The sequence below is a fragment of the Pezoporus flaviventris genome, unplaced genomic scaffold (assembly GCF_033815535.1).
Source record: "Pezoporus flaviventris isolate CSIRO_AGI_PZ_B2104156 unplaced genomic scaffold, CSIRO_AGI_Pfla_v1 ptg000007l, whole genome shotgun sequence".
Taxonomy (NCBI): domain Eukaryota; kingdom Metazoa; phylum Chordata; class Aves; order Psittaciformes; family Psittacidae; genus Pezoporus; species Pezoporus flaviventris.
In genome coordinates, this window is record NW_026892555.1 from 33,835,085 (window position 1) to 33,860,624 (window position 25,540).

Genomic DNA, 25,540 nt, shown 5'->3' on the forward strand with positions numbered 1-25,540 from the left:
TGAGGTGTCCCAGCCGATGGCAGGGGGGTTGGAACTTGATGATCTTAAGGTCCTTTCCAACCCTAACTATTCTATGATTTTAAGATTCTATGAAAATGGCTAAGCTCTGAAAAACTGTAGCACAGATGATTAGGAAAGACTTACTACAGCTTCTCAGTTTAATGTCACTATAGGTTGTTCCTTTATGGACCTGAAAAAGCCCCCACACTTTCAGTTTTGGCAGATTTTTTTTCTCCTTCTTTTCTCTCTCTTTTTGATATTCAGACATTACCTGAGAGAAAGCCACCACCATAAAATGCAGAGATGAAATGACCTGGGGCATAAGGACAAGAAAAGATAAACTGAATTTAGAAAAGAAAAGGGAGGCTTGGAGCTGGTGAGGGTCAATTCATCTTGGAATTTCCTTGCTTTAGATTACTTAATTTTCTAACTTAAATAATGTTTTGTTAGCTCCCCCGTGGCCCCTGAACTCCAGATTTTCGTCCATGTTATGAGACTTTGGACTGACAGCCTGAACAATTCACCTTTGTGTTGGCAACAATTTACTATTTTATCATAAAAATAATCTCAGAACTGTCAAGTTTTAAGCAGCCTCTGGAGTGACGGTTTGCAGAATTAGATGTTTCCCTCTGTTGCAGAATAAAGCAGTTCTCATGTCAAATGTATAGTAAAGCCCTGAATACTAATAGGAGCAGTGGTAGCCATGATAATGGATCATCACATTTACCACACTGCTTTAACCAAGAGTAATTTGTTGGTCAAAAGCTCAGGAAGATATGAGCTTTTGACAGATGAAGGGAAAAAACAGGCTTTTACTGAAACACAAGGTTTGAGTCCCTTCATGGTGGGGTTTTCTTAGTACCACTGAGTATAGAATAGGGCAAATGAGTCAGAGCTGGAGCCCTGTGCCAGCAGTTAGTGTCTGACTGTTCACGCTCTGAATGAAGACAAGTGCCACGGTAAACGGAAAGCACAGTAGTGCCCATGGGGACAAATAATAATAGCATGCAATCGCGGTGGGTGTCCTGGTTGTTTTTTGTTAACCAGAGGATTGCAAAAAATTCAAGTGCTACAGAATATGTTGCAGAACTGCCTAGAAGCCAGCATCATGTTGTGTAAACGTCCTTGCTGGATCTTCATACGCTTGGCTCATAAAGACAACCCACATCTTTAATTTAGCTGTACCCAACACTTGCTGAATTGTCCAAGTCTGACTGGGAATGCTCAGCTTTAGAAGCCACTTGAACTCAGCAGTACAGGGTTTAGGGAACCATTTCTGCTTGTAATTAATAAAATGGAGATTATGGCTCAATGAGTAAAAGCCTCATTAAAAAGTAATGCCATTTCAAGGGACATCTTTTCATTATTGCATGTAATGGCCCCCACAGGGATAACAAGAAAGATAAATACCGATTTTTGCATTTTAATAGGGCAGTTTTTATTTGCATTCTGGCAGTTTTGCTAACTGTTCCCAGGACACATTGTTAGTTTTTAATCACATGTAGAGTAGCTTAGTATATCAGAATAATTGTATTCTGCATGAGTATGTTCAATTAAGTTTATGCAAACAACAACATGGTGAACAGTTACACAGACATCTATGCGTCTCAGGACTGGCTGCAGAATATACATGTTTGGTACATAACATGAACAGACACCTTAACACAGGTTTTGTTTTTTCTTTAGCCATCAGATAATGATTCCTGAACTGGTCTGAGAGATATAGGGGCTCCAATGGATGGAAGAAAAGGAGAATTTGACCCAGAGGATCTCTGGAGTTTGAAGTCAGGGTATTTATAGACGAATGTAATTCAAATTTTCATAATTTCCAGATTCCCAGTACTTTTTTCCCCAGTATCTTCCACAAGCATTTATGACTAATGTTTACAGTATTACTCAATAGAATTAGTCCCATAACTCCTGCTGGTATTAGTGGATTAGAGTACAGGTGAACTGGGCTACATCTACTTGGTGAGACATCTCTGCACTCCCATGGATCAAAGGACGTATATTATGTTCTCCGCCCTTGCTATTTGTTGAGGCTTACGGGAATGTTTCCAATTTAAAACAAACCCAAGCCTTTAAAAAGGCATGCTGCAGTAAGGTTTAGTCACCGTGACCCAGACAAGAGCTGTAAGTAGACAGCCCACTTCCTTTAACAAAGTCAGGAAACCATTTACAGGAGCTGCGAAGCGCTGTTTATATGACATTTCAGGGCTGACACACAGTGATTCCGTGCTTCTGGGGACAGAGCCCAGCAAAACTGCAACTTCCGGATTATTCCAGTAAATTCCTCCTTGCTTTCTTCCCATTATGCAAGTGATAGATTCAAAGCCGAGAAGTTTGATTTTTCCGTTTTGTGAGAAATTACAGAGGATTAGGGTATCACGTCATTAAAGTGCAGAAAGCCAGTTCAGGATGCCAGCACTGCCTAGCAAATGGAATAAGCACTGTCCCAGAAATGTGGTGAGGAAACTGAGGCACCAAGAGGTTAACCTTCAGCTAGACCTAAGTCATGCAGGAAGCTTCTGGCGTTGCCAAGAATATTATTCAGATTTTGCAGTTCCCAGTCTTGTAATTTAACCGCAGTAGAAAACCTCAGGTTTTCTACTTCTACTCAGGTTTTCTACTTCTCCAGCTTTGTAAGTCTTTCCCAGTTGCTGCCAGGTTTACCATTATAACCAAAAAGAGCATTAAAGATTTTATAACTCAGCAGTTGCAAAAGGCATTAGCCTATAACTTGATATAGCACTCGTTATACTGGGTGATGTCTTTAACAAAGCCTGTATTATGGGCCAAGCTGGTAGCACTTTCCAGCACTGATGTTGTCTGACACTTCTCATTATAAGACCCTGTTTTCAGTTGCTTATAACTTTCTCATACTTGGACTGAAATTTTCCACACTGGATGTCTGCCTCAGGCTGATTTTTTTTTGAAACTTCTTAGCCCAAACAGTAGCCATCTTTGAGAACTGCAGTAATGGAAAATGAATTATGTTTAACATCTGAAAAATATTAAGTGAGCTTTCATTTGATAGCACTTCCATGCTCTGCCCTGAGAGAGCGAACCCTGTCAAAGACATGATGGACTCTCTGTCAAGGAGATATCTTTTATCATATTGGTGAGAACAGTCCAAAGTTTTCTGTTTTCAAAAAAGCCCTGCATTTGCATGCGCTGGAGATCTGGGCACCTCAGGGCTTTATTTCTTGTCCACCTGTGAGTGGTGTCAGCACTGGGGAAAAAGTTGGTTGAAATGCAGAGGGCATGAGATAACCAGAAAAGGACAAGCAGTTTGGGGAATGGCAGGAGACCCAGCAAAGGAGTAGGGCAAGCAGAAGGGGTAGTGGAGGCTTGGGGGCCCAGGACTGGTGATGTCAACCACAAGAAACCGGACAGTGAGTGCAGAAAGGAGAAAGATGCTGACTGACAAGGCAAGGGGGGTGGGAGAGGAAGATTTGCTGATCAGGCTGCCAAAGGACATGGCTAATGGTAAGCAGTGGAAACAGGACATGTCTGTCAAGGACTGACTGGACCCAGGAGAGGATGGTGGATGGGAACATCTTGAGGACATACAAGCATAGGGACAAGAATCAGAGCACAGGCTGAGGTGCCTTTTTCTTCTTCTATATTTCACTTTTTGTAGACTATCTGAATATGTTCAGCATATTTCATTTTTATTGATAGATTTCTTAGTTTGACTGAAAGTGCAATTTTATTCTGTAAAGTGAGGCCTATTTTTAATAATTTAAAATATTTACAAGTTAAATTGTATTTGATGCTTCCCAGACTCTTTTATACCAATTAAGAAAGAACCTGAAAGCTCAGAGTTTTCTCTCTCTGTCTTCCTTTGTTTTCACTTCAGGAATATTCTGAAAACCAGGACTCATCCCCTGCTCACTCATCCCCACTCCTGTACCATATTTTGTCACTCTGTTTGGAAAGGGTGCATGAGGCAGGATACAAATTAGGTCACTGAAACGATGCAGACTAAAAATAGCATGCGCTGGCACTGAATTATACTGTAAGGCTGTGAACAGGAAACACACTGGCTTTGCCTCCAGAGGAAACATATTGTCTGCCCACACCTTCAGCAGGCATAGTTTTTGCTCCCTCTGTGAAAGATTAACTTTGCCCTGTGTGTCAGAAGGGAATGGTTCACAGTTTAAATACTCCTTAGCATTCAGGTTCCTGTCATCATGGCATTTTATTAGTTCTTTGGTCACTACACTAAGAAATGTACCCATAAGTGACAGATGTCAACTGACACGCATCAGAAGCTGACATGTACTGTTGAACACATTAACTAGATGTCAATCAAGTGACCATTTCTGTTCATCACTACACAGAAGCCTATGAACAATGTCCAAATGTGCCAGACAGTGACATCCTGCTGTCCAGTCACTTCCTGAGTTTTGAGTTTTACAAGAGCAATTAGTTAGAAATTTTTGAGTTGCTCAATTTTTGTCCCACAGAAGGCTGAGAATACCATCAGGACATCTTCATGCGTGAGTCGTGAATGTTGTTCTGCTTGGTTGATATTTCTGAGCAAGAAATAAAATATTGGGAAATAAATCTTCCCAAAGGCAATTCTAAAAAATTGGTAAGCAAATAATTGCTTGCTTTGGTGATCTCAGCTCTTTCAAGAGAGATTCCATAAGGGAGAGCCTGGTCTTGAGTTTGGCATGCTGCTGTGAGGCTGTCAGCAGCTGCTGAGTCTGGGCAGACTCCTCTCCTGCACAGCTATGATCGCTGTGAAGGGCTAAGAGGAGAGAGGATTAGAAGGTAGTAATTCCACAAAGTAACACTAAGCAGAGAGGGCTCTGAATGCATAAACATGTTCAGTCAAGGTGAGATTTTTAAACTTGCATTTCTCTTAGTATCTGCAAAGGGATGAAACTTCAGCTAGTAAAAATCCTGCAGTATACAAAGTGTGACATACTGTTTAACAACAACATGATTGTCGTATTTATGTCTCCTGAATATTGGCTATGTTGCTGTCATATCTTCATCTTCTAAAATACTAAGATAATGCTTAGCTACTGCTTGGTGATTAAGATGGAGGAAGCCAAGGTTAAGGTAGTGCACTCCTGAAGCTTTCCTTTGTGTTTGTGTAGGTGAATGGCAGTGTGAATTGGCAGCACTAAAGGGAACATCTGGGAGGCAAAGCTATGTGCTGTAGGGCTGGCACAGAACAATAGAAGGTAAAGAAAGTAAGGGATTTTAACAGAAGCGCAGGGCGGACTGGAAGAACAGCAACCAACCAGCCAATACTTTGAAAAGCGCAAAGCAAACTCCCTAAATCCTGCATCTAACAATCTTATGAATAAAATTTCTGAACCTAAATAGCTGAGGGGATGTGTACTGACATTAACAACCACAAGGTGAAAGAAAACTTCACAAGCTTTTCTCAGTTTCCACAAAATTTGAAAGTGATTACAGAATGACTCTTTTTCCACCCCAGTATGAGCAGCTAGAGCCTATGTAACTGAAACAAATATCTCCTCTCTCTGAAGCTCTCCAGAATTGCTTTGTTTTCTCTTTCTACTTATTTACTGTGTCTTCCCTTTTATTTTCTATGAATTCCAGTTGCATGTTACCAATTTTGTGAACTTCCAACAATCAGAAAGCTGTGCAGTTGACTCATTGCTGCACTCTAGCACACATCTTGTGAGTAAGGGAAACCATAAACATTGAAACATCCTTAACTGTTTTGGGATTTTTTTTTAAATGATAATTAGAAGTAAAAGTGATTTTGTTTTGTCAGTGTTGTTTCTGAATATTGTATGCCCTGACAGTACCTGACACAGTCCCTGTTTATGATTTAGCAATGACATATCATCTTCAAAATGGAATATTTTCCATGAAATGCAACATCTCCATTAGGTCACATCAGAGTAGAACAGAAGTAGAAGAGTAAAACAGAAATGGAGAAGAAAAACCCATTCTGCTCTTTGTGAGGTTTTGCCAGTGGGCTCTAATTACGACTGCAGTTTATTAGAACACATTTCAGACCTCTCTTTAAATGGCTTGCTGTGCTTGTTTGGAGTCCTTGTGGCTTCAGCAGGACTCCCCTCACAAGCAGTCTGCCCACATATGATCAATTGCAATAGAGAGGGTTTAGTTAAGGCTGTGGCAGGTTTAAACAGCAGATGCTTTATAGATGTTGGAAACTATTTGGAGTGAACAGAAGTAGGATATTATATAAACACTCTCCCACTCCTTTACTTCCATCAACTTATATAATAATTTCATCCTATGTAAAAAGTGAGAGCTAAATTCTCAACATTTCAGACACTGAACCAGGTTGGAGCTATCGCACACTGCCTCTTCCGCACTGGAGCTCTCTGGACCAGTGCCTTATTTAGGACTGTCACCAAACTGAGTGGCCTTGGGTCACCCACTTCTTTTTCTCCTCCTCAGTTTCCAGTTGAGGTGGATGATGATTTCCTCTTAAAACACACAGAAATGCACAGGATAAATGCCCATAACATCTGGAATATCATCACACAGTCACCAGTAGCCTATGTGGCACGTAGCTACTCTCTCTGGCACGTAGCTACTCTCTCTCCCCAGTTCCCTCTTTTTCATTCCCAGTTATTCTTCACCCCCCCAGTATTCTTGAGTCATTACAATTTTACCAAACTTTAGAGCTCTGAAATGTGGGTTATTAGTTGGTTGGTGAACTTTTGATGGTTTCTTAATGAGGCAACACTGTCCTTGAAAAATATATTATAAGATCTGCTGATAATTAAGCCATCACTTAAAAAAATAATTGTGGGGTAATTAGAAGGTAGGCTCATCTTGCAAGGAGTAAATGGTTAAATTCTTTGGGACCATGTTCTTATAGAGTTGAACAATGTACTTGGTCACAATTGGAGTTTCACACAAGTATTTTCATTTGTTTCCATTTCTTTTTTCTCCTTCCTGCCCCTTGTTAAAACTCACCTACCCTGACAATTTTAGGATTGATGTTCTCTCTGCCTGCTTTCGGAAAGGGATTTTTTTCCCTTTTCCTTTTCTTTTGATCCTTTTTTTTCTTTTCCATTTAATAGGGCCAAGTCTGTATTTAGCAGACATCTACACATGGCTTCATAATACAAGGCAGTGCAGAAGATATGCCCAAAGCAGAGTGTTTCCCCCGAGAAGTGCAGAGAGGGCTAGTGACAGAGCTATCCAGTTAATGCATCAAGCATTTAGTTGTGCAAGTATTAGATTACAGATCAATAAGATAATAAATTTTTAAAGAAAGACTCCCACATGAAGCAGAACAGAAAGGATTTCTGAGACATAAGCCATGAGACAGTGCTTATATTTTAGGGTGAATTCAGCACCTTTTTTAGCAGTGATTGCCAGTTCTCTCACTATTGTTCTCCAAAACCTTGATGCTGACCCTTACTTGGGTTTAGCAGTGCTGTACTCAGATGGAAACTTTATTAAAACCAGCTTAATAGAGACTGAAATACTATTCAGCACATGTCCAGCACCAGGTTCAAAGAAGTCAAGTATTTGTCTGTTTTTGCTTTTTACACAGAGCAAAAGCTCTTCAGAACTACAGATGCAGAGAGACAGAATTAAGAAGAGTGAACTGTCTGTGTAGTGAAGATGGCAAACAGGCAGACAAATTTGAGGTTTGGGATATAGCAGCATTAAGAGAATTAGGACATGCAGACAGCATGGAGACATTCGCCTGCTCTGTGTTTTGAAAGGGATCCGTTCTTGTACCTAAGTCACTGATAGAGACAAATTTCTTTGCTGCCAATTACATTGTAAAAAACACAGTTGGCACCAAGATCTGTGCCTCGTTGGTCCTGTAAAGGGGAGTCTTTGTAGTCAAACGGTGCTTCTGGACAAATTGCACTCTGATGACCTTGCACAACTCCTGTACCTTACGAAGGGGAAGTCAGGCTGGAGCCTAACATGTCTACGGATTGAATCTTAGGGGATAGGTGATGCAGAAATGAATCAGGTTTTACATCAAGCTGAAGCACAGATGAGAGGAATAAGAAGAGTTCTTTGTAGACAGGAAAGGGATCTCCTAACTATGGAAAACCACCAGGAATTCACAAGAAAACTATCAAATCTTATTGGTGCACAGTAGACAATCCTTTTTAAAGACGTTTCTATTCCTTTGCAGAAAACGTAAATGAAATATCACCCCATGGCAAAATTTAAATTATACCATTCACCTTGTTTCACTTCCATGACAGGCACTTTGCTCCTGTGAGGTCTTTGGCACCAGTCTCCAGCCTGGCCCTAACATCTTCTTCTGTAAGTTAGCAGCTGTCCACAAGCAGACCATAATACTGACCATAATCATGGCTGGAACTGCCAGTTCAGACCCACAATGCCACTAAAAAGCACCTCTTTCACACTGGGTATAACTGCTCAACAGCTAATTTCCCACCTGGGACATCCAAATGTGAAAATATGCTGCTCATTACAAGTGAGTTTCTTTACATGGCTCTTAGTTACGGATCTGAACCAGCAGGCAGCACTACCCTCCCTCTCCATAACACTAAATCTATGCTCTGTAAACTCAGTTTGGGACAACAGTTGCTTCATTTTGGGCAGTGATTTGAGACCCGTTGCTGAATATCTGTCATCTTCACTTTAAACAAAGAACTACTGTTGTTTTGTTTCTTACCTGTTCTATACCCAGTGTTATTGAGATACACAGCGAAGGTACGTGGCTCATGAGTAGCCTGCCATGAGGGAGAAGAGCAGTTTTCATTGTTGGTGTATATGTTGTGGTTGTGCACATACTTCCCAGTCAGCATGGAAGAGCGCGATGGGCAGCACATTGGGGTGGTTACAAATGCATTGATAAAAGTGGCCCCTCCATTCTCCATAATCCTCCTGGTTTTATTCATCACTTGCAAAGACCCTGCAATAAGAGGTACGGATCATCACTGTGCTGCAAAAAAAAAATAGTAAGAATATATTGGCTGCTATTATGTTACTAAAAGTAAAGTTTCAGTGATTAGCTTGCCTTTGGACATCAGTCTGTTCTATTCTGTAGCTTAGGTAATTTTAGAAGAGAAGGGTTTTATTATATCACCAAAAATATTTTTCACAATTCCAGAAGTACAGAGTTCTTTTATCTCAGGCTTCAAAACACTAATGTAGAAACAGAATGTTAAACTTTAAAGATGCATCAGATTTATAGGTGCACAGTTCTTCAAACATGGCTGTAGGAAAACAGTGTGTTACAGAGACTGTCATTAGTTAACGCACCAGTAAAATATGTAAAATGCTGTGATTACCAATGAATCTGCTACAATTCTTTCCATTTTATCAGATAATACGAGAGAGAGAGAGGAAGGAGGTAAAAGGAGTGAAAGTTGATGGGAGGAGAGACACAGAATTCAGCAACAATTTTCTAGAGGAAAGTTCACGTGGACGCAGGACCAGCATGTTTGGCTCCAATGCCAAAGCTCTGTGCTCAAAATCAGCTTCTGGGGATAAATCTGTGTAGAAAAAGGTTGGTAAAATTCATCACCTTTCTCAAGAAATTACACTGATCCAGTTTAAAGTACAAAGACCTTTTTTGCATCCTTCAAAACATTTTAATGAACAACAAGGTGAGACAAGCAGGGCTTGCAGACTTTGATTGCAGAAACACTGAGCAGGTCCTGCTAGGGCCTGTCAGTATTTGCTGACAGCTGTCAAACTTTGATTTCTGTTATCCAACAGAGCAGAGATTGAAAGGTGAGGGTGAACCACGGACATGTCAGTTTGTGCCCAGGAAATGTACTGACTCTGTGAATTGTAATACTTGCAAAATTTTGGTGGTAAAAAGAGGTTTCTGGAACTTTACTTTTTTTTCTCCTTAGTTTTACAATTAATTTTGCACAGTTAACAATTGAAGGTTTAAGTTTAAGTCCATTGATACCACTGATAGAGTGAGAGTTTTTCTTGATAGTTTTGTTTGGTTAATTTGAAAATAAAATTTTTAAAAAAGTTAGAATTTATCTTAGTAGTTAAAGTTAAGCATGCCCTGTTTTGCCTTTGGACTAAGGAGTCAGTGCTGAATACAAAATCTTTTGCATCAAAATTATTTGGTTAAAAAGAGGAAGAGACAGCTCTTCAGCATTTCCTTTGCAGTGCCAATGTCTGTGTCTTTAAGGACACATTTAATACCCTGCATGTAAGTCACCATCATTTTGGACTCTTCCTCTTTCACAGCCCTTCTTTTCCAAATACAGAGCATCTGCATTCATGCTTTCCTGAACTTAATACATACAAAAGCCATGTGTTTAAAAATATAGAGAAGTAGAGGAGTAAATGAGAGGTCGCTGAACACAAATATTCATTTGTATGAGTGGGAGCATTTCAATGAGTTGTTGAGTAAAAGTCGAATGAGAGATCATCCTCATTCTACCTGTCTTTATCTTGGACGACAAGCTGGCTTTTTAGTTTTTGTTTTGTTTTGTCTTGTCTTGTTCTGTTTTTCCCATAGCTCTCCTGTTTTTTAAATGTCACAGTTTATTGCTGAGAGCTTAGCTGTGAAGTGCTCTGAGGTCCTCAGATGCAAAGTGCACTGTTCAGGTACAGTAATGCACAGTAACAGCAGAAGAGCTGATATGCACTTTCATGCCTCTATGCATTATAAATGACTAGCTGTTAGAGTGCTTCCTCATTCCTCTGCTTGGTCAGCCCTCTGCTCTTGCAAACCTGATGTTTACATGTAAGTTTTTCTTCCAGGTATGCACCCACTGACACTGATAATAGATTTAGCCCCTCTGGAAATTCCAGAATAAGCACTTCAAAGCAGGTGAGACTTCCTCATTTGGAAAATAAAACACAACTAGGAGATAAAACTTGCTGATATAAGTTATAGCCCTTTGCTGTCTGTAGCTCTCGTCACAGCTTGTGCTCTTTACCATCTGGTCCACAGTCTTCAGGGCATGTACCCAGGCACTGCCTGACAGCAGGACACTTGCGCTCTCCCTGACCAATTGGGGAGCACCTGAGGGGAACCAAGTAACTGGAATGGCCACTTTGGACACAGAAGTTAGCAAATTTTGTCAAGCAAGAAATTCAGTGTCACTTCTCAGGGGATTCTCATATATTAAGACATATGTTTAGTAACCAAGGTTTCACAGCAAGTCTTAAAGTAGCTATGGATTTTTATCCAGGTGCATCACAGGTGGGCATCTCTACAAAGAGACAATTAGAGACACCTTGTCTTTACATGGGTTGTATGCAAGGCCCCAGAAAGGTGATGGACTTTCTCATGTCACAGCACATATCCCCATTTTGCCACTTTATGTTTTCTAGTGCTTTAGTTCTAGTGAAGATGGAAAGCAAACCGAGCAAATTATGCCTCATCTGACGTAGCCAGATGATGCTGTGATCTCTTCAGCCAGTGCTGTACTCAGTGGATGGTTTATATGGATTTCACCGGGTGGTGCACTGGGCTGTGAACAAGGGTACAGAAAAAAGTAGTTGTCTCAAACGGACTTCTCCCTCCTTTTTTTTTTTTTTCTTACCTTTTCCCACTTCCCTGCCATCTCAAAAGCCTCTAGGTTGGAAAAACTGAAACTACCAATGTATTCATGAATTTTGACTCCTTTCTGACGAGAAGTTATTTACAGTGAGGATTGTAAAAGTGGTTTTGGGATCATGGTTTGAGTACTGATATGTCAAGTGATAGAGAATCTGGAGAGAAGGGGAAGAGACTAAAGAGTGAGGAAAAGGTTGGAAATACCTGCCCTCAGGCCTGAATAGAGTCAAAACCTGACCCCAGTGGGAGTTGGGGCCACTGCCCTGAAGAGCAGCAATTTGTTTTCTCGAGGGGGGCAATACTTCTGGGCAGTTCTGGTTCCTGAGAGCTGGTGCTTTGCCTTGAGAAAGATGCCCATGTGTCTCAGTGCTGGGCAGCTATTTCTCTACCCTCAGGATCTTGGCAGGGGAGAGAAAGTGCAGAGGCATAATTTAACCAGACATTTCCCAGCTTCTGGGCCCAGGTGTTTGCTGAGTTTCTTCAAGAGCTGTGGGCCAGGCTGCTTCACACCACGTAAGTTACTATCCACCAGCTGATCTGTAATATCCTCTGTGACACATTCCTCCCAGCATAAATAGGAACTGACTGGAATTGTGGAGCAATTTGTGTGTTTTATCTGATAAGTTGAATGGGACAGTAGCTCTGCTAAACTTGTTTGTATTCAGAAAGCAAAACTCTAGGGGATGGTGCAGATCGATAGGAAGATGTGCATACTCATGCTTCGAGCACTAGCTAAATGTATGCTCTCTGCCTTTTGCTTTGGATAGCTCCTGGGTATATCATCTGCACTTAGGCAGCTGAATATTTTGGTTCAATTCCTATACGTGCTCTGGAGACAAATTCTTTCTGATTGAAGTCTATAATGTATTTTTATGCTTTTATGTTAAAACTTTCATTTAGAACAGCTTTTAGAAATGTTCGTGGAGGGAATACAATAGCAAAGAATCCATATCAAGAGACTTTCAGTCTTATGATTTTTGGATACCAATGCCCAAGTTTTATTCTGTTTGTGGCAGAAAGCGTTACTTTGCACTGACCTTTGGGAAACTAAAGTTTTTTTCTCAGGAATCACTGAAGGGTGAGGGGATAATTCACACATGGAAAACAGTATGGCTTTACTTTTCAAATAAACAGAATGATTTATTAGCAGAAGCTCAAATAATGCAGTACAGTAAGTCTTGGGGCTGAATCCTGTTTCCTGTGAAATGATCTATGAAAAGGGGAAACCTGTGTCTTCATTCAGTGCAGTGGGAATGCATACACATCCAGGCTACTGCTCAACTGTCTGCTAATAGGAGACAGAGTGCCCTGCAAACATCCAGAGAAGCTTTCAAAGAGAGGAGCTCCACAATATGAACAAAGTGGCTTGCCACATCCTTCCTCCTCTTTCACCACTTGCAAACCCTCTCACAAGACTGAAGACAGCAAGTCAGTAACACTGCTCAGAGACGTGTCTGCTGACCTACCTCCCCCAGTGTCTTGGAGAAAATAAGCTTTTTTTAGACCACAAAAAGGAAGACATGACTTGACCCTTTTAACGAAGATTTCAGAACAACTCTATCAAGAAGAAATGCATTCCTATTGTAATAGCTGTATTTTAGGCCAGAAATAGAGCTGGGAACAGCCATTCACTACGCAGCATGGCTAAACAGAGCAGACGTTTGAAAGAGTGAGAAATAAAAAAGGTAAGATGTGCTCAGATCTAAAGACCTGGTCTTGGATCCCTGCTACATAAAAGCACTAACTCTCAGTCATAAAATAGAGTTCATTAATTGTGTTCTCACAATCCTGAAGGACTCTGTAAATTATTATTGCATCATGACAATACAAGCATGCTAGCAACTAATGAATTGCTTTTAGATCTACACCACTTTCTGTCTACAACATTCTGTCTGAAAGTATGTGATTTTAGGAAAAAAATGAACTATTTTGTTATAAGTTTTCTGGAATTAAGTGTTTTTATTTTTCAATGTCATATGGCATTTTGTTTAGAAATTCACTATAGTTTTATTAAAAACATGTCTGGCATTAAAAAACACTAAGAATGCAAGGTTTCACTTTCAATTCATTTGCCAATTTTTCACCTTTTTGATCCTACCTTCCACCCCCAAAACTAAAATATTTGCTTGGGGGTAACCTAAAATTATCCTCTTGTTCTCCTTGATTTTTCACTTTGGGCAGTGAACCAAAAAATCAGTTATATGATAACTACCATTAATATCTTTCTAACTTAATGGAAAACATTCAAAGGCCTCCTGGAACTTTTTCCACCCTAAGAAAAATATATAAAAATCACTTCTGGCTGGTATGTTCAGGTTGTGCTCAGATAGTTAGTATACTTGTGAAAGCAAAACTATCCTATTTTTATACATATAGCATAGTTTAAAAGCAGATGGATTTTAAACGGTTTAATAATTTATGGAAAGGATAAGCATCTCTCCTGAAAACAGACCAGTTTGTCTATGTGCATAAACATGTCAGAAGACATACACGCATGTGACAGATATGTAGAGAATACAAATACTCACCTATACAGCTCTGAGGGAAGAGTTAAAACCTTGTAAAGTTCAAATTTTGAGGTGCTACAGAAAGCCACAAAGTGAAAGAGGTTTTGATGCAAGTTTTTTTAACTGTATATCCTTGCATGTGTTATTAAATCCTTTTATGATGGTGATTAAAGCCTTCCTTGGTGGATTTTGATAAGCATACATTTCCTAAAGTCTTTAATTAAATGTGATGAATGTTATTAAATTAAATTAGTTAACTCATTTTCCAAACTTGTCCCACATTCTGATATTGTTGCAGTACTAGTACCTTCTCTGAATTTAAAGTACTTTCTGCTTGGCAGAAATTACTGAAAGACATGATGAATGAAGGAGCAAATAACAATTATTTCTCACCTAGCTCCACATCTTGATCATCTGTGAGTACGAGGATGATATTTGGTCTGATATTTTTCCTCTCCTGCAGCACACGTCCTCTAAACCTTGGGGATTTGACAGTGGAACAGTGACTTCTTAGCAGTTCAGTACTGAGCACTGCCAAGATGAGTGCAAACCAGGAAGACTTCATAGTAGTTCCAGTATTTCAATGAAAAGACTGGTCCAGAAGTGCCTGAGTTCTACTTTTCAAGACCTGCAGGGAAGAAAAGAGATTCTGTTCAAGCAATAAATAAACTTTCAGTCACACAGTGAAAGGATGACACTTAGTGAAGTCAAGCCCGAAACATACCATTTAACAAGATTATAAGCCATATTGTTGAATAAGAGCTCTCTTCTGTCATTCTCTAAGAATAAATTCCGTCATTCCACAACTATGCCTTCTCAAATAATTTTTGCTTGAAGTCATGCCACTGCCTATATTTTGTATAGGCATGACTTCTAGTATAATCCTCACAGTGATGTTTCTCCTACACCCCACACTTCTTTTTACGCAGCTTGTTCCTTATACTCAGTACCTGGGAGCAGTAAAAAATTGCTGGGATGCAGTGTTCAGAACATCTGTAGGAGGAGCCCTGTAAGAAGCAGAAAGCAGAAGGCTTGTCAGTCAAAGACCTCAGTACTGTGGCTGTGCTTCAAAGTCTCCAGAACTGCTCACTACAGCTTCTTTCTCTGCCCTGAAAAAAAAAATGTAGAGAAAATTTGCATTCCCCCCAGCTTCCCTACTTAATTTAATACCATACCTACGCAGTTGTTAGATGGCACCTTAGCTGCTAGAGATGAAGGACGTGTATCTCACGTCATCAAACACAGGTACTTTTCCAATATTTATAGCCAGCATAAGATTCCAAGAATAAGAGTTACTTCCATCATATGGCACGTGGTAGAGCGATAAAGCTATTTTAGGTTAAATCACCTGCATGAGCAACTAAACCCTTACAAAGCAGAGGGGAGAGCATGGCTGCCTTTTGCAATCTGCATTCGATCACTATGTGAAAAGTCATCTTCTCACTGACAAGAAAGCCCATACTAAGTGACAGTCCAGCTGATCTTACCCAGCATTGTGAAAGAGCGTAACTGTCCCAATCAACAACAGACCTGAGTGCCTCATCCATAATGCACAGTACCCGTGGTACAGCCTTATCCTCAATACTCCGCTTCCAGACTCATCTTAGTACATTATCAGAACCTCCTCTCTGTACCTGTCAGTCAAACAGCCTTGCTTTTGTAAGACCTGATGCAAGCACAGAGGCTTGTCTTTGCTGCAGCAAATTTAAGCCTGTGACTGAAAATGACTGATTTGTGCAGAGAGGAGTGGGTAGCCACTTTAACACTTTTGGCATTACTGAATGAAGCTTTGCAAAATCATCCTGTTACACAAGGGAAGGAAGGGAATTTCTGAGGGCAAAAAGGAAGGGGTTGGGAAAGAAACCTCAGAGTCATGCCTACTTCCTCCAGGGTATTGGCCTGCCACATTCATTCCTTCCTTCTGGTTTTATTCTGGAGCTATGGATAAAGCACAGTGATATCTGTCAATAAAGAAACCCAAACCACAATCCCACCCAAGACCAAGAACATTCAAGAGGTCTGCCCAAGGGGAAGCCTGCATGGGACCTGGGATGCACAGTATATAATTAGACTGGAGCATAATTCACCAGGAGGTCTGCGTGCACCCACACCTGAGACTTCGCTTTCAGACATGCAACATGTGCTACAAACAGATTAATAAGTAGAAATACTTTAATGAGAGCAACAGGGAAGACAAAAAAGGCCTTATCACTCACCTAAAAATGCATTAATAGGAAGGTGCTCTAAATTTCAGGGGAAGAAGCCAGAGGAGAGGCAGGGGATGGGACTTGGTGTCGGACTGCTAGAAAAAGGATCGTGTTCTTGTTTTCACATACACCTTTTATTTTAAGCTTCACAAGCTAAACAGTTTTATGCTCCTCACTCTGGCAGCCTGCAATTACACCAGAAGAGTGTGAACATCTTTAAAAGGAATATCCAACCTTCTGTGGCAAAGAAATCTTGTCTTTCATTGTCTCTACACCAACAAACAGTCCAGCCTCCCACTTCACACTAGAGCACTGCAAAGCCAATACAGGGAATTGGCATTTTAAAGTTAAATACCATTTCAGTGATTACACAACATTCAGATAAGTACACTGGAAGTCTGTAATTAGTCTGGACTGACTTTTAAAAATAGTTCAATTTCCGTGTATTTGTTCTAAGTCACATAAAAGCCAGCAAAAGCCCCCAAGACCAGGGTTACCAGAGAAGTCAGCCTTCTTCTGACAGATACCAGACACTACATGCTCTTGGTGCAACAGCAGAAATACAATTTCGCTAAATGTCTGATCTTTAAATAGCAAACCTTTGACTCATCTCACAAAGCATGAAAGGCTGTGTGAAGTGAGACTCACTGTTTAGTTTCTTACCTCAGTTGTACCGTACAGCAAACTTTTTCAGACAATGTTGACCCAGAAAGCACAGTCATCCTGACTGCACTGAGCAAACATAGGCACCAATGTGTTTGAATAAACCCCCAAGGATGAAGCTGCAAGTTCCTGACAATTACACCTCAGTGCTAATAAAATTTACACTAACCTAAATGAATATTAACAAGTATTCTTCATTTCACCCTTTTTGGGCTTTATTAGATAGTTTTAAATCTTCCTTTTGCTTAAGCATGTTAGGGCCACCTTAAACAAGTCTTTTCTAGGAAAAAGTGTGAAGGGTTTCTTTACCAGCTCTTATTTTTGGCATTTGCAGGACAAAGGAAGATATCAGGACTGATCTACACATATAAAATTAATTACCCAAGATTCATTGAAAGTTTCTTGCACAAAAGCATAGTAATGCCACCTTTTCTTGCTCATTTCAGTTTTGCATAGGATAAGTCTTTATTAAAAGGTGATCTTTGATAACTTGCCCATTTAAAGTCTGTTTCCCAGCCCTAGAAGGAAAGGAAGTAAAGAAAACTGTCAAAATATAGGCTTGATAGGAAAGTCAAGGCTGCAATGTTTGTGTGGGATACTGGCTGGCAATCTGTAAGTGCCCCTATGGACACTATAACTGTCTCGAGAAATAGATGAAAATAGGAGAAATTCTAAAAGGAAGCTTTTCAAATCTACATGGAGAAATAAATTTTTTTGTGCAGTGTTCAGAAATCGAGGCAGTAAAAACCTATAAAATGCTTTTCTTTAGCCAAGTAAACAAGTGATGATCATAACTTCTATATATGCTATTTGGGAAATTTAAGTGATATTTTCCCTGTAGAATGTACATAGGACAACTGAAATGTAATCAGTAAATAAATGAAACCAGAAAATTCCAAAGAAACTGTTTTTCCTCATCTGGATACAATTTTTCATTCAGTGATTCCTTTTTTTTTTATCCCCCAGGAGCACAAATTCACAGTTTGTACTCACCATTCATGGGATAAAATCTGAAAAACTTGGATTTTTGGTTGGTTCTATGCTGCTATTATTATAAAAGGCAGTTCACGGACTCATTGGTGTGGAGAATTAATTACCTGTGAAACTTGAATTACATTGGCAGGGCACCTCAAAGAAGGGCTACAGTACCACTTCATGTGATTTAGCATAAAAACTAGGAGGACTTTATTTCTAGGTCTCTTAAGAGGATGTTCAGTGACTAGGAAGAAAAGCAAAAGGTAGCATAGTATTTTTTTAAACAATTCATAGATTTTATACCCATTTTGGCCAAGATTTTTCAGTGCATTGACTGAAAGTGCTTAATTTGGATCACAGTAAAAGACGGATAGTTTTCAAAAAAGATAATTTTCCCTTTGAAAATCCACTTTGTTTTCATGTCCACATTTTTTACTATGATCACTAAAAGTGCCATTTTGTGTTTGGCCAATAAAAGTCTGTCCAGAATCATACACTTTGCTTTTGAAACAGGGCACTGAGTATCAACAAGAATACTCGGTTATGAGCTTTAAAGGCGTACGAACTTCTCCATATTTAACATTCTACAAATGTGGCTTCCACATAATCTTACACAGGGCACCTGGCTTATATGAACAGATTTCTTTCTTGCTTGTAAATCTAAAATCAAATGTGGGCATAATTAATAAGTACAGTGGCTATGCAATGCCCCACATTCATGGCCAAGTGAGACGACTTTGTCTTCTCTGCACTGCAGAGCTGGTGTTTTCTTTTGATCATGATATTAAGGACAACACATTATCCAAAGTCATAGGTTAAGGCCCATTATTCTAGTGGCCTTTCCTTAGAAATAAGTACAGATCAACTATGGACAATAAAGGAAGCTGCAGTAATAATAAACAATAATAGTACTAGTAATAATGTGGACTGTGATTTGGAGCTTGAGCACCAGAAGTCTCGATTCTGTTCTGCTTATATTAGCAATACTTGTGCCCAGTGAATTGAGAATGTAAGGTACCACAAGGATCCTAAATCAAGAAACTCCTAATGCAGTAGCAATTTTGTGGTTAAGTGTTTTGTTCCTCATTACTATGCAGTATCCTACTGATTATTTCTCTGCATGTAGATTTCCCTGCCTCCAAAAATTTACATAGGTGTATATTATTAAGATATAGTCCAAAAATGAATGTTTTGCTACTTAGGATATTTCTAAGATTTGCTGACAAGTGCTAGGAACTTGCACAAAAATATAGCAAAAACACAGAAAAGAAGCAGGTGGCCTTGTCATTGCAAGTGATAAGTTTCCTCATTTCCTTTAATGCAAAAGATCATCTCAGATAATTTCTTCTTACAGGTTTCTCTGATAAATAAATGGATAAAACCTCTTAAACAAACAAGACCTCAGATATCAATCACCACAAGAAAATGAGTTTTCCTTCCTCACCCCAAAGAAAAGCATTATCTTCCTATGCATTTTGCCTATGAACTGCTGACAGTTTTAGCTTTAATGAACATTTTTTTACAGAAATATGACCCCAGTGTTCTCCATTTCCTTAAAATCAGACTCTCCATAAGAAAAGTAGAAGGGCAAAGGACAACAAGAAGAATTCTTATAATTCATAAACAGCAGAGTAGAGATTCTGCTGTTGACAGAGTTTTGTAATTTCCAGTATGATCTTGAGGGTTGGTCACATTGGTGAGCACCTTGTCAGCACCATCCCAAACACCTGCCAGTCTGCTTGTAGTGCCAGAAATCGCTGTCACTGTCATCAACTTAACTGGAGGTGGCTTCACACATCCATACCCCTGCAAAGGTCACATTCCATGGTTTATGCCTACCATTTTCAGTTCCTTGATTTGAAGTGAGCTGTGTCCACCTAGCAATGCCTTGTACTCTGGAACATTCTGCACATGTGGAAACTCCAAAGCGAAAGGGAATGAAAGATGTTTTCTCAGCCACACACATATGGCTTCTGTGAGCCTTTGATGTTTGTGTCAAAGGGTGGATGGACTTCTTAAACCCTCACATAGTCTATGCTAAATGAATCATAACAGGTGTGTGGTTAGAGACCCAATAGAATTAGCAACTTCATGAGATTAGTAACTGCATGAAGATCGTGCAGATAGATTGAAATTACGTAAGGTCAGGGAGGTGAGATATTCATCTGTCCAGAGCAACCTAGTGGTTCAGAAGTCTTAAATCTTTCCTTAAACCATACTGCCTTGACAACTAGAGGGTTGTAACACCCTACAACAACAATAAGTCTCAATTTCTGTAATACAGTGAAGCACTGAAGTAGAAAACCTGTCGAGAGAGGACTGTTTAAAGTTTAGTAATGTTAATGCTCTTCTCACATCTTACACCTCTATCTTGTATTTAAAAGGCAAACACTGCAATCTCAGACTACCAGGCATGACCGCGTAAATCTGCAGGTCAGTTTCCTGTGGGAATAGCAAGTCTGCAGCCATGGGAAACGCATTTACAGTACAGCAGAAGTCAGGAAAAAAGTAAGACCTACCATCTCTTCTTAAAGGTTAATCCCCTAATCTTAGTTGTAAAGTAGAGGATTTGCAGTGAACACAAAGAATGTAGTTCCTATCAGAGTCTAATCTAATAATTATCTCTTGGCACACTTTACTAATCAATCAGTTATCTGCTCTCCTTCCAAACATAATATGTGTATTGTAATGATGTATCGTCAATGCCTCAGGCTAGATTAATTTAAAGTAACTGTAATTTAAAGCAATTGAAGGCAGAGAGAATCATAACCTTATATTACGTTTTTACATTGTAATTTCACAAACAGTTACAGACAGGAAAGGAAAAAGCCTGCAGTGACTTGAAAGTATAATGCACACTTGCTAACCCACTTTTATAGCTTTGCACAGGTTAAGGAATATTCTTCTAGGTAAAAGTTTCCAACACTTCATATGTCAAGTGTAAAACAACAAACTCCAAACATGTTTTAAAAATATGTAACTGCAGAAGAAATTCTCTGTATTTGAGAAAAGGAAAATGTGTCTTTGATTTTAATGCTGTTATTATAGTTGAATAAAACATTAGAGAAAAATAAAAATAATGCTTTTTGTATTAGCTTCAAATCTGCGATAGTTTTAAAAGAAAATTCCTGCATATTTTTCAGCATGCTGCTAAGTTACAAACTGCTAATAATATGCAGTTACTTCAATTTATTTCTCACCATCTGATTTACTTTGTTTTAGAATTTCATATTTCAACACAGCCAAGAAGAGCACTTGTCATACAAAAGAGCCTGTTATAATTGAGCCAGATGACGTGCCCCACAAGTAAAATCAGCCATTCATGAAAGCTGGTCACCAGAGGCCATTTCAAACAATGCACATTTCAAAGTAATCTAAAGTAATCCCTTTTCTCTACTGATTTGGTTTCCAGGCAGTCTTAAGCACATGTGTGTAGCAAACAGGAGGCTTATTAAAACCTGATGTTATATTGGAAGTTATAATGCCATTGCCTTGTGATTGAATTCCGTGTCTGTTAGTCTTCAAAGAGAGGAAAATAATCAATTAAATTTATATGCTTATTAAACATGAGTGTCATGATACGTGCACTTTATTAGCACTTGCTAAATAATTAAGACTGAGAAAGATAATTAGATGTGCATTAGGGTCCAAACAGGCTTCTGATACCAGATTTTTTTTATCTTTAAAGAAAGTGGCTTTCCATTTACCAGGTAATATTATTACTAAGAGACTCCACCTATTTTTCAAACATAAAGAGTAAATTCTGTGTATGAAAGAATTGCAGGTAATTTTAAAATTCCATTTTAAACCCACATATCTTTGCTATATCCCTGCTCACTTCAGCAGTGTGGGGCATTATGAAAACATACCTTACAATAACACAGTGCCGATTCAGTAATCCAGTAAGTAGTCTTGGTTGGGAGATCATATAACAGAGGTGAACAACAGCGACACAGTTTGCACATTTCTTTATGTTTCCATTTAAGTCCACCAGCTTTAGAAACGGCTCAAGAGCACAGATTTTCACATCTCCTTTAGGTAAAGAACTCTTTCAATTTAAAAAGCTTCCTTCCTAGATATGTTTACCTCCCCTCAAAGTTCTGCAATTGTCTTTGAAAGAGGGAATTTTTATTTTTTATTTGGTAAATAGTTTGTTTTCCTAAATAAATGGACATGACCAACTTGAATACGAATACAGCATCTTTAGCACAGCTTATCTATGGATCTACGTATATAGGAGAAGGCAGAGAACATGTCCATTTCCTCATGGCAATATACACATCTCCATTATCACAGGGAGAGGTTAAGGTAGGTTGTGCCATCATGTGGGTGGGTGGTCGTTGGGTGGGAGCAGAGCCTAATGCATGGCTGCTCTGGCCACTCTCCTTGCTGACAGCACAGGGGGAAGCATCAGGAGCTCATGGGGACCAGAAGAGCCTATGTTAGGTCTGAAGCATGAGGAACTGACACTATGAATCTATATAGGTGTCTGTACATAAACAGATAGCAGCACCTGTACTCCTAGGAGAGGATCTTAGATGTACTTTAAGCTGTAGTGCAGTGTATTCAAATGAGTTTTACTCTTGGTAAGTTCAAACTAACTTTAGTAGGAATTCTAAGATAGACCCAACAGATCAGGTCCCGAGTACTGACTTTAAAGCAAGATTTTCCTCACTAGCGTACTTCTTTTTGTCAAGCAGCTTTTCCAGTCCTGGCACAGTATAAATTTTACTTTCACTGATATACATGTAAAAGCTCCTTGACAGATAAAGAAATCTGTTTTTAAATAAGTTACTCCCTGACAAACCTATGCTATAGAGAAACCAGCTTACTAATAATAGTAAACACAGACCAAATGAAACAATCTGTTACAAAAAGCAGATGCTTCATATCCTTTTCCATAAAGACCAGTTAGCACTGACCTGAGGCACTGCCAAGAAGCACATCACTCTTGCTATCAATCTTACTTTCAATTGCATTTATAACCAGAAGGCCCAATGTTCCCCAGACTGCTTCACCTGGGCAGGCACAAGGTACAGCCCCAGCCCACAAACACAGGGGACTTGTGTTTATCACAGCAATCCTTCCCGTCCTGTCACCTTGCTGTCCCACAGCCCCCACTCAAGCACACATCTGCACATGCTTGGGGGGATTCCCAGTGACCTGCAACTGACACACTGTGGGGAAACTCAGAAAGTCAGCTCTACATGGCCACATCGTACCTGGTGAAAAAGGTTTTGCACAGGAATGGCAGCAAATATGAGCAAGGAACACAAGTGATGGATTTACTGCCGAATCAGGTGTCCCAGGTCCTTACTTAGACCCCAATACATATGTTCTGCTATGTAAAATAAATATGCCTGCTGGATTCAGCAGGACTGGTCAGCTCCTTAAAACAACCTCTTGCAGGCTCTTTGATATACCCCTGGTGCAAAGCTGCTTTAAGATCTTTGCTAAATATTTCCAAGAAAAGCTAAACACATGAGAATGGCCATAAGAATCATCTGGATAATGAGTTTCATCTGAAAATTAGTATTCCTTTCAAAAAAGCCCAAAATCAGAGTCACCCGTGCCTGTTCAAGGGCAGAATATACGATATACAGTTTATCTGTCTGAGGAATATCCATTCTCTCAGCCTGAATTCTGGTAATCTGTTCTCAAAGAGCTGTTTGAAAATAATCTTCAGCCTGAGATCTAAGAGACTCCAGAAGGACTTGTTGAAATTATTCTGTGAATAATTATGTCAGAAAACATTTTGAAAGGCTAGCACATATAAATGCTTTATAGATAATTAATGGTAAGCCTGCTCATGAGCCAAGCTTCTACTAAGATGCCTGACACAACACTTACTGAAATATTTTCTCTATCAGTGATGGAACAGGCAGTCCACCTTATGTCCCAGTGCCTGACTGTGCATTATGCACAGAGAGGGAAGACAGGAATGGGAACTGGTAATCATTAGGTAGAAGCATCTGAATAATACAGCACGGATCAGGAGCAGGAAGGAGCAGGATGTATCTGAAATCATTCCCACCTAATGGAGAGGAGATAGAAAGGCAAGGTACAGAACTATAGTGCTTTTCTTCATTTTGTGTAGGAAGGAATCTCGGAGGCATCCCAGTTTACAGTGATTATTGTGGGGAAACCATCAATGATTGCTTTACTGGATGGTTTGGTGTTTTTTTTTTTTTGTAAATGTAGATGAGATGTTCTTATGTGAAAGGTGTCTCATAAACTGCATCAATGACCCAATTCAGGAATGCTTAGACCAACATATACAGAATCCACCTCTTTGTCCTTAGCAGGCTCAGCTGTGAGGTCAGACCAGGCTGCTCAGGACTTTACCAAGGTTTGAAAACTCCAAGGATGGACACAGCCCAAATGCACTGGGGCCCTGTTCTACCGCTTGACTGAGTTGAGGGTGAAATTTGATTTTCCTTACATTCAGTCTGAGACTTTTTTGTCCACATTTATGTCCACTGCCTCTTGCTCTCCTGCCGTGCATGACTGTCAAGAAAGAGGCTCCATCTTCTCAATAACCTCTCTGTAGGCACTGAGGGACTGTTGTTAGACATCCCAAAGCTGTCTCTGCTCCAGGCCGAGCAACTCTGCTCCCTGTACTCATCACCCAGGACAAGGGCTCCAACCCCCAACCATCTTGATGTCCGTGTGCTTATGTCTTTCCCATATCGGGGACCTAGAAGTGGACATGGTACTTTAGATGCTGTTTAGCAAGTGTTGAGTCAAATACATTTTAATATTTGTTTAAAGTGGTACTGCTATTAGGGAAAAGTGAGATGAACAAAGTGAAACAAAACTTTCACAGAGCCTTTTCTTTCAAAGCGAATGAATCAATAAAGATTTTCAAAGAGCTGGATTGACTGAAAACATGATTTTTCTATTTCTGGTTATTTCTGAACATTTTGTGTTTTTCTCAGGACCAGAAATGAATAGTGCCAAAAAATCCCCACAAGTTTTTTTACAGTTACAGGCTGACCAAAACACAGAAGGCAGCAGCACACAAGTAGGCTGTTTTCTTAAGGACACTGGCACCAAAGCAAGTCCTGGAATTCAGTGTATAGTAGTATCACAGAGTAACATCCGTGTCTCTCATTGCCCACAAGTCTAGTACTCTTCCTACTGTCTTCTTGTTCTACTTATTTCGTCACTATACACAGTTTATAAGAGATGTCTGACATCTGTCCCTCCCATTGAAAAGTCTTAAATGTTAAAGGCCAAATTCTGTTCCCCAGTCACAGGAATTAGACAGAATTTCAGGCCATATATCCAAAGCCCCTTGAACTGGGCAGAAGTCTTCCAATTATTCCAGTGGGTCATTGCTTCAACAGAAATGAAAGCTTATTTAAACATTCTTTTTCTTGTGTGTGTGTTTTGTTTTGTTAATGAAGCAGAGTGATTAAAGCAGTCAGGATTTGGAAAAGAAGTGCAACTCTATTTATGAGGGAAGAGAGATTTGAAATCCCATCTGTCCCAGGCCCCATGTAAATGTAAAGAGCACAGCTGGAATGAAACAAATGATCTGACTGGTTTCTGATGAGCTGGGTGGTGTAAATGTTTCACACTAACCACACTGCATACTCATAATACAGGAGCTAATTCATCTGCCATGAATACATACCTGTGTATGTTGTCCTTTAAAATAAACAAGCAAAAATGAGTAA

At 39.6% G+C, this 25,540-nt stretch overlaps 1 protein-coding gene across 5 annotated transcripts in view; it reads right to left on the reverse strand.

The window, feature by feature from the left end:
* SULF1 (sulfatase 1) overlaps positions 1-25,540 on the reverse strand; it is a 122,851-nt gene that overhangs the window by 47,963 nt on the left and 49,348 nt on the right. For all 5 annotated transcript variants that reach the window (XM_061448331.1, XM_061448328.1, XM_061448330.1 and 2 more), the window contains 3 exons: positions 14,964-15,020; positions 14,407-14,641; positions 8,645-8,884 (listed from right to left, as the gene is read on the reverse strand). In XM_061448331.1, coding sequence (XP_061304315.1) covers positions 8,645-8,884; positions 14,407-14,578 — 412 coding nt within the window. In that variant the 5' untranslated portion in view covers positions 14,579-14,641; positions 14,964-15,020. The remainder of the gene's footprint in view (positions 1-8,644; positions 8,885-14,406; positions 14,642-14,963; positions 15,021-25,540) is intronic.